Source organism: Chelonia mydas, chromosome 5 (assembly GCF_015237465.2).
Source record: "Chelonia mydas isolate rCheMyd1 chromosome 5, rCheMyd1.pri.v2, whole genome shotgun sequence".
In the NCBI taxonomy this organism is placed as follows: domain Eukaryota; kingdom Metazoa; phylum Chordata; order Testudines; family Cheloniidae; genus Chelonia; species Chelonia mydas.
In genome coordinates, this window is record NC_051245.2 from 35299421 (window position 1) to 35313167 (window position 13747).

At 39.9% G+C, this 13747-nt stretch overlaps 1 protein-coding gene across 2 annotated transcripts in view; it reads left to right on the plus strand.

Annotated features, from left to right (window-relative positions):
• MAP3K1 (mitogen-activated protein kinase kinase kinase 1) overlaps nt 1–13747 on the plus strand; it is a 95601-nt gene that overhangs the window by 72831 nt on the left and 9023 nt on the right. For both annotated transcript variants that reach the window (XM_043546926.1, XM_037902823.2), the window contains exons 11-16: nt 290–411; nt 2908–2999; nt 3300–3489; nt 3867–5145; nt 6735–6887; nt 12400–12562. In XM_043546926.1, coding sequence (XP_043402861.1) covers nt 290–411; nt 2908–2999; nt 3300–3489; nt 3867–5145; nt 6735–6887; nt 12400–12562 — 1999 coding nt within the window. The remainder of the gene's footprint in view (nt 1–289; nt 412–2907; nt 3000–3299; nt 3490–3866; nt 5146–6734; nt 6888–12399; nt 12563–13747) is intronic.

The following is a 13747-nucleotide window of genomic DNA, read 5'->3' on the forward strand; positions in this document are numbered from 1 at the left end:
ACGTCAATTGGCATGGCTTCCCTGACTTCACCAGCTGAGGATCTGGCCAAATATTTTCAGATGCCTGGTACAGTGAGTTAGGGTATTGATCATGCTTACAATGTTCATGCAAACAGATTTCAGATTGAGTAATTCTAACACTAAGTATATACAATAGTAAGGTATTAACCCTTTGTCACACTGATAAGCACTCAGTTTCATGTGCATTATATAAACCTATTTAAAAACATTTTTATAATGAGCTGAAGTGTAGTTGACCTGACTTCATATTTTTTTTTCCCTTTCTTAGAAAACATTAAGAGCCATGCTGGTTTATACTCCTTGTCATACTTTGGCAGAAAGGACAAAACTACAGCGACTTCTCAAGCCAGTTGTAGAGACTATATTAGTTAAATGTGCAGATGCCAACAGGTATGGTGGTTGATTCAAGAGGTCTTCAATAATCTTTTAAAACTGCTTCTACATGAAATGGAAGTTCTGAATGTAGAGAGTATGCAGACTCTTGGTGGCTATAGATTAAGATGTGTGGATCACAAGTAGGGCTATAAATATATGTTATACGTCATGGAAGTCTTTGGAGAGATTATTTTATAGTAACCAAATTACCTTGACAGAGCTCTAGGTGTGTTTTGGAGGCACCTCATAATATTTTTTCAGTATGTGCAATAGTTAACTAATGCAGCGTTCTTTTTTATTGACTTTATGAGGCCTATCTTTTCTTTTTCAACAAATGTTGGCTTGAAATGCTATGTACATTATCACCATCCTCCTTTATCCTCTTGGTTATCTTGTATTGCCCTGACCTAGTGCTTGGAATTCCCATTGAGTCTCTTTTATCAGTCTGGTTCTTAATATTCTTCCAGTATTATTCCTCTCTATTTACTCCTCTGTAGTATTATGCACCATTCTTTCAGGACTCAGTATTGTAATAATTCTAGATTTTGGCCTCAGGTGCATGGACTATTTTATCTGTTTGTACAGTGTATAGTAAAGTTGGGAACTGGTTCTTGATTGGGACCTCCAGGCATTGCTGTAATACAAAATAACTAGGGCTGTCAAGCGATTAAAAAAATTAATTGTGCCATTAATCGCACTGTTAAACAATAATAGATTACCATTTATTTTTGGATATTTTCTACATTTTCAAATATATGGATTTCAGTTACAATACAGAATACAAAGTGTACAGTGCTTACTTTATATTTATTTTTAATTACAAATATTTGCACTGTAAAAAACAAAAGAAATAGTATTTTCAGTTCACGTAATATAAGTACTGTCATGCAATCTCTTTATCCTGAAAGTTAAACTTACAAATGTTGAATTATGTACGAAAAAATAATTGCATTCAAAAATAAAACAATGTAAAACTTTAGAACCTACAAGTTGACTCGGTCCTACTTCAGCCAATCGCTCAGATAAACAAGTTTGGTTACATTTGCAGGAGACAATGCTGCCCACTTCTTGTTTACAATGTCACCGGAAAGTGAGAACAGGTGTTCGCATGGTACTGTTGTAACTGGCGTCACGAGATATTTACGTGCCAGATGCGCTAAATATTCATATATCCCTTCATGCTTCAACCACCATTCCAGAGGATATGCATCCATGCTGATGACAGGCTCTGCTCGATAACGATCCAAAGCAGAGCGGACCAGTGCATGTACGTTTTCATCATCTGAGTCAGATGCCACCAGCAGAAGGTTGATTTTCTTTTTTGGGTGGTTCGGGTTCTGTAGTTTCTGCATCTGAGTGTTGATCTTTTAAGATTTCTGAACACATGCTCCACACGTAGTCCCTCTCAGATTTTGGACGGCACTTCAGATTCTTAAATCTTGGGTCAATTGCTGTAGCTGTTGCTAGAAATCTCACATTGGTACCTTCTTTGCATTTTGTCAGATCTACAGTGACAGTGTTCGTAAATCAAACAACATGTGCTGGGTCATCATCCGGGACTGCTATAACATGAAATGTATGGCAGAATGTGGGTAAAACAGAGCAGGGGACATACAATTCTCCCACAAGGAGTTCAGTCACAAATTTAATGAACGCACTGGTTTTTTTTTAATGAACATCATCAACATGGAAGCATGTCCTCCAGAATGGTGGCTGAAGCATGAAGGGGCATACGAATGTTTAGCATATCTGGCACGTAAATATCTTGCAACGCCGGCTACAAAAGTGCCATGTGAATGCCTGTTCTCACTTTCAGGTGATATTGTAAATAAGAAGCAGGCAGCAGTGTCTCCCATAAATGTAAACAAACTTGTTAGCCTTAGCAATTGGCTGAACAAGAAATAGGACTGAGTGGACGTGTAGGCTCTAAAGTTTTATATTGTTTTATTTTTTAGTGCAATTATGTAACAAAAAAATCTACATTTGTAAGTTACGCTTTCACGATAGAGATTGCACTACAGTACTTTTATGAGGTGAATTGAAAAATACTGTTCTCTTGATTACAAATATTTGCACTGTAGAAATGATCAAAAATAATATAAAGTGAGCGCTGTACACTTCCTAGATTTGGCCACTCCTGTAGGTGGGTGAGGTTGTATCATCAGATTGTTTTTTCTACACTAAAAGGATTCTCTCAAGAAGACATAAAAGTTCAGAAACTGTTAGATTTTAATGATGAAGGCAAGAGAATGGCTGGTATTAGATTTTACAGTAGATTTTTTAGGCAGTGCATGATTCTAGGTGAACAATGCCAAAACATTTTTAAGATATAGAGGAAGAAAATGATGTGAAATCGGTCAGAATAATTGGAGTGTATCATAACTCATTAATAAAGAATATCAAATAATTTCCAGTCTATTGATATATCAGTTCCAGAAATGTTAATGATGAAAATGTTGTTCGTTAAAAATATAAGATGTGGGATTTACTTTTGGTTTTCATTTCACATAGCCGCACAAGTCAACTTTCAGTTTCAACGCTGTTGGAGATGTGTAAAGGTCAAGCAGGAGAGCTGGCAGTTGGTAGAGAAATACTTAAATCTGGTAATAACAGCTTTATTATACATAAGCAATTATCATCATGTTTTGTCTGTTTGCAAACATCATGAATCATTTTAACTATATTGAAGAACGTATCAAAAGCCAGTATTGTAAAGGGAACTGTGTTGCTTTGAGAAGTTTCTACTTTTTATTCAATTTTCTGACAAATTGGTTCTGTTTCTACGTACTTTATAACCATGCTGTCTTTACCTTTCAGTAAGCTAGGTTTTGATCTGCCAGAATTTCATAGAATCTCGGTTGGGCATAGGTTTAACTCTGATCTTATAAATTATTTTTTCATAGGGTCCATTGGTATTGGTGGTGTTGATTACATCTTAAATTGTATTCTTGGAACCCAGACTGAATCGAACAACTGGCAAGCCCTACTTGGACGTCTTTGTCTTATAGACAGACTTTTATTGGAATTCCCTGATGAATTTTATCCCCACATTGTCAGTGGGGAGGTTTTACAGGCTGACACTGTAGTAGACAGGTATTTCTTAATTATTTCATTTCTTCTTCTCTGTAACTGAATTGTTGGCCAGGTCTTCAAAAATGGCTGCCTAAGTTATCCAAGGCAAAGGGTTGACTTTTGCATACCCAAATGACTACAGAAGTTCTTCATGCACAATTTAGACAGCTAATTGCCAGCTTTGAAAATTTGCCTTTCCTACTAAAAACATACTGAAACACTCATAGGTAATTAATATTTTAGCTGTCAATGTACTGATCTATTGTTGATATGTATTGTGTAGATTGCTTCTATAATAGTAATTAGTACATATGAGCTTTAACAGTATTATTTATATTTTATAATATATATAAAAAATACACACACATATATAATATAATTTATGTATTTATTTTTAGGTATAAGAAGCTGCTGTCCCTCTTGAATTTTGCCTTGCAGTCAATTGATAATTCCCACTCAATGGTGGGTAAATTGTCCCGGAGAGTATTTTTGAGTGCTGCAAGAATGGTTGCAAGAGTACCCCATGTGTTCCTAAAACTATTAGAAATGTTGAGTGTGACCAGCTCAACTCATTACACAAGGATGCGTCGACGATTGTTGGCAATAGCAGATGAAATGGAGATTGCAGAAGCCATCCAGCTAGGCATGGAAGGGGTGCATTCTGTGGAATGCAGATGTGATGACTTTATGCAGCTATCTGTCCCAGATAACTCTCCAGAAACAACACAAAGTAATACTCCTAACAATACTGTCCAGTTATCAGGGAAAAATGGAAGAGGGTTGGGTGATAAAAAATTGAGTGCTGGTCCAGAGGACATTTCTGAGACACTGGCTGGCATTTCTTTAGGACTTCCTGTTTCATTAGTAACCACTGAGCAACCAAAGCCAGCCATTCAAACAAAAGGCAGACCCCATAGTCAGTGTTTGAACTTTTCTCCCTCATCCAGTCATTCCCAGTCATTATTCCCAATACTGCCTTCTCCCTCAACCCCGTCTGTACCAGTTGGCCCTGTAATAGATATGTCTAAAGTCAGACCTCAGGGATTCATTCCCTGCAAAATACCCTCAGCTTCTCCTCAAACACAACGGAAACTTTCTCTACACATTGAAAGAAACTGTTCTGAAAATAAAGAACCAGAGAAACTTTCCCCAGTTTTTACCCAGGCCAGGGCTATGCCATCCAGTCATATACACAGGCCAAAGCCATCTCGACCTACTCCAGGTGATGTGAGCAGGCAAGGAGAAGCCTCAAAAACCAATATGACACTTGATCTGAATGATATTTTACAGTGTGACAGCAGTAGCAGTTGTAGTAATGCAGTTATACCAAGTGAAGAGACCGTGTTCACACCAGTAGAGGAGAAGACTAGTCAACTGGATGTCAATGCAGAGCTCAATTCCAGTATTGAGGACTTACTTGAGGCCTCTATGCCTACAAGCGATGGCACGGTTACATTCAAGTCGGAAGTTGCGGTTCTTTCTCCTGAACGGGTGGAAAATGATGACACTTACAAAGATGATGTAAATCATAATCAAAAATGCAAGGAAAAGATGGAAGCCGAAGAAGAGGAGGCTTTAGCTATTGCCATGGCAATGTCAGCGTCTCAAGATGCCCTACCAATAGTTCCCCAACTACAGGTTGAAAATGGGGAAGATATAATAATTATTCAGCAGGATGTGAGTATACTGTGGTTTGGGTGTGGGGGAGGGGTTAGTTCTGTAATAAGGCCTTGTTTCAGTTCACTGCCATTATTTAATGAACATCTAGTGTGTTCTCAACAGTGCACAGACATAAGGAGGGGACAGTTCCTAGAAATTCAAATCAAATACAGATACAGACAAGCAGCTGCCAGTGTGAGTTTGATAGAATCTTGTGGAGGTCATTGTTCAAATGTTTTAATAAGGTTTTTTGGAGGAAAGACATGATCTGCTGCACAAAGATGATTTCCAGGCATAAGGTGACAGAAGAAAGTTTGAAGACAAGAGTGGGAGAAGGGTACAAAGCAATTAGAGGAGAATAAAGGGAAAGAAAGGTAGAGTAAGCAGAAGTGAGAACAGAGATTTAAGGAGGAACAGAGTTGTGCCAGGTATTTGACAATGAGGTTGAACTTGATGCAGAAGTTGAGGGGGGAACTCAGTGACACAAGCAGGCAGCAGGAGTGAAAAAGAATTTTAACAGCAGTATATGTGGGGAGAGGAGCTAGGTGAGATATACGGAGAGCAGAGTTGAGAAGAATACTCAAGCAATTACTCAAGCAATAGATAAGAGCTTTAGAAATAGGAATGGAGGGGAAAAGCATATTTTAATAGATATTTTAGAGGAAGAGCTGACATGATTTGATGAGAGCCTATATATGGAAAGGAAAAGAGGAGTTTAACACAGTTCTGAAGCCTTAGCGGCAGGGATAATTGAATTGTTGGAGGTGACAAAGGGGTGAGGGGTTGAATGGGAATTGGTGACACATCCAGTATAAGATGTCAGAGATATACGTATGCCAGAAATCCAGTATAAGATGTCAGAAATACAAAATGAGCAGAGGTTAGGGTAGAGAGGTAGATTTAGGTCTCCTCAAGTTAATTGAAACTTTGAGAGCAGGCGAGGTCAGATAGAGATTAAAATATAGAGGGAAAGATCACTTCCACTTTCTGTGCCCCTGTTTTCCTTCCTACTCTGTCTTGTATATTTAGATTGTAAGGTCTTTGGGGCAGGAACTCTTACTCTGTGTTGGTATGGAACCTGGCATAATGGCATCCAATCTCAAATGGTGCTTCTAAGTGCTATGTAATAATAATGAGAGAAGAGTAGTGTATGAATTTGAGCATTTCAGGCCCTTTCTCTCCACTTGTGTCTAAATTTAAGATGCATTTTATTAAACACCGAATTGGTTTGAAAACAAATTAACATTTAAAAACACATAATTTAAGTTGCTTTTCAAAAAGACTCTTACTGGAATATACTGGAATTGGTTCTTGCAGTTTGTAGTGTTATAGTCAGCTACCATCTTTGTATAAGCTAACTAGTTTTCTGAATACTTAAGAATGTGTTTTCTATTTGCTGTTGAGAGATTCTATTCCTAAACAAGGACCATTCCCATGTTTAGCATTAGTAATCCCATGATTTAGTGATCTCAAGCTTAAGGCTGATTTTAGGAAAATGCATCGACTGACAAAGGATCAGTCTGTTGTCCCTAATTTAACTTTAAAAGTCGTAGTTTTCATATAGGCACTTGAAGTTTTTAGCTAGTTAATCTGAATTCAATTTGCAGACACCGGAAACACTGCCTGGACATACCAAAGCAAAACACCATTACAGAGAAGATGCGGAATGGCTCAAAGGTCAGCAAATAGGCCTTGGAGCATTTTCATCCTGTTATCAAGCTCAAGATGTAGGAACTGGGACATTAATGGCGGTGAAACAGGTATATGCTCTACTTCAGTGAGTATTTTCTAGAAGTTTAATGACTGAATAAACAGAGGGAAAGAAATTGAATAAACATGTATTTACTTGTGATAATGTTTGCCGTTTGACATTCTCTGCAGATCCACAGTGCCCTGCATTGTGAGCCATTGCTTGCTCTTCTGATGCTTTGTTCTAGAATCCTGAAAATTAAAAGTTGCCCACGTCTCCAAATCCTCCCTATCTTTGGGTGTGGTCACAGAACCCACCCCTTTCTCTGTATGGTGTGAGTGTTACATTTAGATGGGTTCTTCCACTCTTAAAAGAAAAATTAATAGTTTGAATTTATATAGCTCTTTTCTTCTGTAGATCTTTAAATACTTTTGTGCCTCGACCAAGTTCACTCAGCAAGTCAGTGACAGAATTGAGAGTGGAACTCGGATCTCAACTCCCCATCCAGGCCGTATTCACTGGATAGTTGTTAGTATAATTGTTGAACTATTCTTTCTCTAGCAGTTAGGATTTTGCCCATAAAGTGGAGAAGATGATCTTGTTTAAGAGGTGATTCTTGTACCCCACAGAGTTATCTGGGTTGGACCAGCATCCTCAATATGGAAAATGCTTGGATGACAGTCTGCATGAGAGAGGAGCCACAAATGCAAGAGCTCCTTTACAGAGAAGGATTTAGGATCTGCTTGACCTCAGCAGAGATTGTCTGCTTAAGGTGTTTCAGGTCTGCGAGACTTCAAAGTCTGGGTGTCGAGCTTGATATGAAGGTGGCTAGGTGGTGTTTAGTGGTCTGTGATATACGGAAGGTCAAACAAGATGATCTGGTCATCCCTTTTGGCCATAAACTCTGACTCTTAAGTTCTGAGATCAGTCAGAGAATAATATAAGACATACAGGTTCAAGGACTTTCAAGTCTTCAGATCCAGTGTCCTCAGATCTGTCTCTTCTGAGTGGATGTCAGGTCTGTGAAGAGCTCTAAGTGCAACTCTTCTTAGAGAACAAAGAGGAAGCAAAGTCATAGGGAGACTTCCTTGCAAGATACTGTCCTTTCAAATCTGGTAAGGATTGAGAACCGAGGATCAGTTTCAGTTATGTCCCAGCACATGTGGCCTACTCTGATTCCAGAGTGTCCTACGGCAATAGAGCCTCTCCATGGATCTGAAATAGCAGGTTACTTTTACTGCAGCAGTCAGGAATTAAATACTAGCTTAGTCTTCAGAGCCTTAAGCCCTCCCTCCTCCAACTTCTTCAGAGATTAAAAAGATGTTTCTGGAATTGGAGAAAATAGAGGAGGATGAGGAGATGGGGGCTTTCATACCCTCCCTTCCGGAGTTGTGGATTCAAGGAGCATTCACATACATCCTCAAAAGTTTACTCCTTTGAAAGGGTTCTAAGACTCCTGTATTGTGGATCTGCAGACACAATATATTTAAACAATTACTGGTAAGTAACCCTTTCATTACCCAGAATCCATTCAGGGAGAACCCAGGAAGTCCTCTTCTGGTTTTCTCATCTTGTTTCCCTTCTCCCCCAACTCAGGTTTATGTAGGTGTTTCTCTTGATTTATATCTTTAAAGAACCCGCTTTCTAAATCCAGACCACTTCCAGATTCTATCAAAACCAAATGATTCCCTCTGATTCTTGCCCTTTTCTATAGTCAGTAGTACTAATACTGAAAATTTGAATAGTTTCCTGTAAGGCACATTGCAAACATTAATTAATCTGTATGTTAGACTGATGTGGAAAGATGGTAGCTAAGTGTACCATTTCACAGAGGAGGAGAGACTAATAGAGTTTAAGGGCTAATCTGCAGAGATTACTTCAATTGGAGCTGAAATGCTGAGCACTTCTGAAGCCCATGTCACAAGCGACATGCACAAAGTCACACAGTTAATGACAGAGACACGGCTAAAACCCATCTCTCCCAATATCCTAGTCCAGTGGTCAACCAAATAGACTACAATGCCTCTGTTATAAAGATACTTAATTTGCTGTGGTCTCTGCCGTTCTTCACTTTGTAGCATTTACATTCTGAGACTCCTGAGTCCTGTAAGCACTTTAAAGCAGTTAATTTTTGAGACACTCTATGTCCAGCAACCACAGCTCCAAGCATTGTACTTGAAATTATGTTTCATGTTCCCAACTGCTTATAGATTCCCCTCTTTGTGCCTCAGCACTGGCTCATAAAGTTAGAAAGCATCAACCCAGAGGATGAGCAGAATATGATACAGGAAGACTTGGATGACCTTGAGGACTGGAGTAATAGAAATGGGATGAAATATAGTCCAAAGTGCAAGATCATGCACTTAGGGCCAAATTTTGAAAGGTATTTAGGCACCTAGAGCTGCAGATAGGCACCTAATGGGATTTTTGAAAGCGCCTAAGTAGGTTAGGTGCCTAACTCCCATTGAAATAAATGACTGGCAACCACTGGGATTTTCAAAAGCACCTGTCGGCATCTTTAGGTGCCTTTGAAAATGTGATCCTTCAGGACTAATGAACAGGAATCTCTGCTGTAAGATGGGGTCTCATCAGTTTGAAACAAGAGAGGAGAAAGACCTGGTTATATTAATGAATCTCAGGATGACTGAGTCACCATGAAAAAGGCAGATGCGATCCTACGATTCATTAGGGGAGGTGTTCCAGTAGAGATAGGGAAGTGTTAATACCAATGTACAGTACAAGGCACTGGTAAGACCTCATGTGGAATACGATACACAATTCTGGCCAACCGTATTCAAGAAGGATGAATTCATACTGGAACAGGTGCGGACAGTGACTACTAGGATGATCAGGAGAATGGAGGGCCTATCTTATGAGAGCTTGTTTAACCAGCAAAGCAAAGGCTGGGTGGGGATATGATTGCTCTGTATAGATAGCTCTGGGGATAAATATAAAGGAGGGAAAGGCAATGTTGGCACATGAATAAATGGATATAAACTAGCCATGAGTAAATTTAGGCTAGAAATGTGTAGAAGGGTTCTAACCATCAGGGACTGAGGTTCTGGAGTTGTGGAAGCAAGAAACCTAACTGGTTTTAAAATAGAGCTCGGCAAGATTAAAAAGGAATTATATGATGGGATTGCCTGGACTCAGTGTTCCAGGAGGTCACTTGCAGTCCTATGTTCTTATGACTTGTTCCTTTCTTGATTATTCTTGATGTCACTTGACTTTTTTTGGAAGAATGTGGGGGGAGTAAAAAATAAAATGAACGCTGGTAGAGTTAGAACTCTGTCATTCATCCTTGTGGTCTTCTTCCTGAAGTCTTATGATAGGTTGGCCTCATGAGGCATATGCTACGTAACTGAATGCCAAAAATGCTATTTGCTACTGCTTATGTAGAACAAAGACTTTTTAGGAGAGGAGTTATGTAAAGCTTTGACAATGAGGACATGAAACTGACACAGTATGCAAAAGATATGAGGGGAATCCAAAGTAGTAATTAATAGAGGAAAATTATAAGACATTGTCTAAATGAATTTGTTAGGGTATTCAAACCTGCTATGAACAAGCAAGATTTCTAGAGCAAGAAGGACTTGGGCTCATCCTCCTAGAATTGTGGCTACCTTTATGGCAACCACTTATAATTTATCTATATTGGAGAAGCATAAAGCTGTAGTATGGTGTTCAGTTCACACTCTTACACAGCGTTATTCTCTTGGTACTGAAGAGCAGTCCTCCTAGGAATTACTGCTATTGGTGAATCCCTTATCGTGGCACTCTGTAGAGAGAATTCGGTGAAAGAGATCAGAAGGTTCCTTTCTTGATAACCTTGAATAGAATAGAACCTTGAATAGAATAGTATATGTTGTCAGGGAGATTATGTGGCCCCAACTATTATTTACTGCTCCAAATTGGTGAGAATTCACAAGGCATGCTGCATGACTACTCCATCACAAGGGTTCTGCTTTTGGAGAACTCCTATTACTGGCCTTTTCCCACCTGAATTTGGCTGGAGAGGGAAGTGCTGCCCATAAATGACACCCTAATTTTATCTGTTTTGAAAGGAATCTTCACACTAAAAGTAGACTCAGACCCTCACAAACCCTGTTTTTCAATTTTCTCCGTGTTACTGTAGAGAGAAAAAGAGAGGATACTTTTGAGCAGTCTCTCTTTATTTTCTTTTTACTATAGCAGCATTTTTTCTGTCCACGCAGAGTGAGGTAAAGGTCTGTAATGTTGCTTGTGATTCCCAAGAATTTGGAATGGTCTGGGCTTATATTTATATTCAGAATAGTTTAAATGAGTTTAATGTGCAAAGATACCAGGAGAGTGATTGTTGGAAGCAGCCTTGGGAGTTACATCCCTACAGATCTTGCCAGCAAAAGGGACTCAAAAGATTTAAGACACTTGCAGTTCTGGACAGTGAGTAGAAGCAGAAAGGCATCACTATTTGAGGCTCTACAGAATGAGGCATGCAGCCCCATTAATCTGGTGACTCTTAAGATGCCAAAACCAAATTAACCGTTAAGGAAATGCAAACGGAATCAAGCGGAGTGCCCCCGGGGTCAGTCCTGGGGCTGGTTTTGTTCAACATCTTCATTAATGATCTGGATGATGGGACGGATTGCACCCTCCGCAAGTTCGCAGATGACCCTAAGCTGGGGGGAGAGGTAGATATGCTGGAGGGTAGGGATAGCGTCCAGAGTGACCTACGTAAATTGGAGGATTGGGACAAAAGAAATCTGATGAGGTTCAACAAGGACAAATACAGAGTCCTGCACTTAGGACGGAAGAATCCCGAGCACTGCTACAGGCTCGGGTCAGACTGGCTAAGCGGCAGTTCTGCAGAAAAGAATTTGGGGATTACAGTGGGCAAGAAGCTGGATATGAGTCAACAGTGTGCCCTTGTTGCCAAGAAGGCTAATGGCATATTGGGCTGCATTAGTAGGAGCACTGCCAGCAGATCGAGGGAAGTGATTATTCCCCTCTATTGGGCACTGGTGAGGCCACATCTGGAGTATTGCGTCCAGTTTTCCCCCTGCCCCCCACTACAGAAAAGATGTGGACAGATTGGAGAGAGTCCAGCGGGAGGGCAACGGAAATTATTAGGGGGCTGGGGCACATGAGTACGAGGAGAGGCTGAGGGAACCTGGGCTTATTTAGTCTACAGAAGAGTGAGGGGGGATTTGATAGCAGCCTTCAACTACCTGAAGGGAGGTTCCAAAGAGGATGGAGCTCAGCTGTTCTCAGTGGTGGCAGATGACAGAATAAGGACCAGTGGTCTCAAGTTGCAGTTGGGGAGGTCTAGGTTGGATATTAGGAAAAACTATTTCACTAGGAGGGTGGTGAAGCACTGGAATGGGTTACCTAGGGAGGTAGTGAATCTCTAGCCTTTTAAGGCCTGGCTTGACAAAACCCTGGCTGAGATGATTTCGTTGGGGGTTGGGTCCTGCTTTGAGCAGGGGGTTGGACTATAGATGACCTCCTGAAGTCTCTTCCAACCCTAATCTTCTTTGATTCTATGAAAGTATGATATTAAATTCAAAACTATTAGGTAAAATTTAAATGTTTTTGTGAAATAGGTGACATATGTCAGGAACACATCATCTGAGCAGGAAGAGGTAGTCGAAGCACTGAGAGAAGAGATAAGGATGATGAGTCATCTGAACCATCCTAATATCATTCGAATGTTGGGTGCTACATGTGAGAAGAGCAACTATAATCTCTTTATAGAATGGATGGCAGGTAAACAGCATTCTGTACATAGCATAGGGGTAACCAAACTGCTGGAATAAAAAGCAAATGCACATCTGTTCCTCTTATAGGAAGAAAGTAATTTTCCAGAGTTTTCACTGTGTTACATGAGCTTTACGATTTGTGACTTTCCACACTAATATATTTTAATGAATGACTGCACTTTGCACATTTATTAGTATACTTGTAAGCACCAGTAGTCAGCAGTATTTTAGGTTGCAAAATAGTATAACTCTTGTGTCTTCAAGTGATCATACTGGTATCTTTCCAAAATACTCACCTTTTTTTTTTTTTTTTTTACCTGAAGTTTTCCATCCTTAAGGTGAATTTTATTTGGGAAATTCAAGCAAAAATCCTTTCACCTGTTCCTGAATTACAGGAGTGCATGTGTAGTGGGGAGGGATTTCTTGTGAAAAAATTCTACCCACACTTTATTAATGGGGCTAAAGCAGATGAAGTTTGTAAGTTAGTAGTGACATAGTCCTTATTGAGGGACAACTATTCTGTTTTCATTTAGGGGAAAGAGTGGGTTTGATTTTAACAGAGTGGGTTCTCAAACTTCATTGCACTGCGACCCCCTTCTGACAACAAAAGTTACAACTCAACCCCAGGAGAGGGGACGGAAGCCTGAGCTCACCTGAGCCCTGCCGCCCAGGGGCCGGAGGAGCCTGAGCCCCACTGAGCTGGGTAGGAGGGCCACAGCTGAAGCCCTTGTACTTTGGCTTCAGCCTTGTGCCCCAGCAATCTAACGCCAGCCCTGGCAACCCCATTAAAATGGGGTCATGACCCACTTTGGGGTCCCAATGCACAGTTTGAGAACTGCTGATTTAACAAGTATACATTTGAAAATTCCATAGTAAAAATGTGAAATAGAAAATGTCTTGATGCTCACAGGTGAGCATTTCAACACGTGTGCACAGTTTAAGAGCACAGTTGTTAGTTCAAGAGATTTATAAGTTCTGTGGGCTGAATAGTTTCAGATTTTCTTTTTTTAATCTCCATGTACTCTCTCCTCCCGCTCCCCCCCAAAAAAATTAGACTGGGAAATTGCATGCAAAAAAAGTTGTATTAATCCTTAAACACTGCACATCACATCTCAAAAAAATCATGAGATGGCTATATCAAGAAAAGACCTGTTATTCAGCTGCTCAGTCTGGGGAGAAGTTCTGTGCTCCA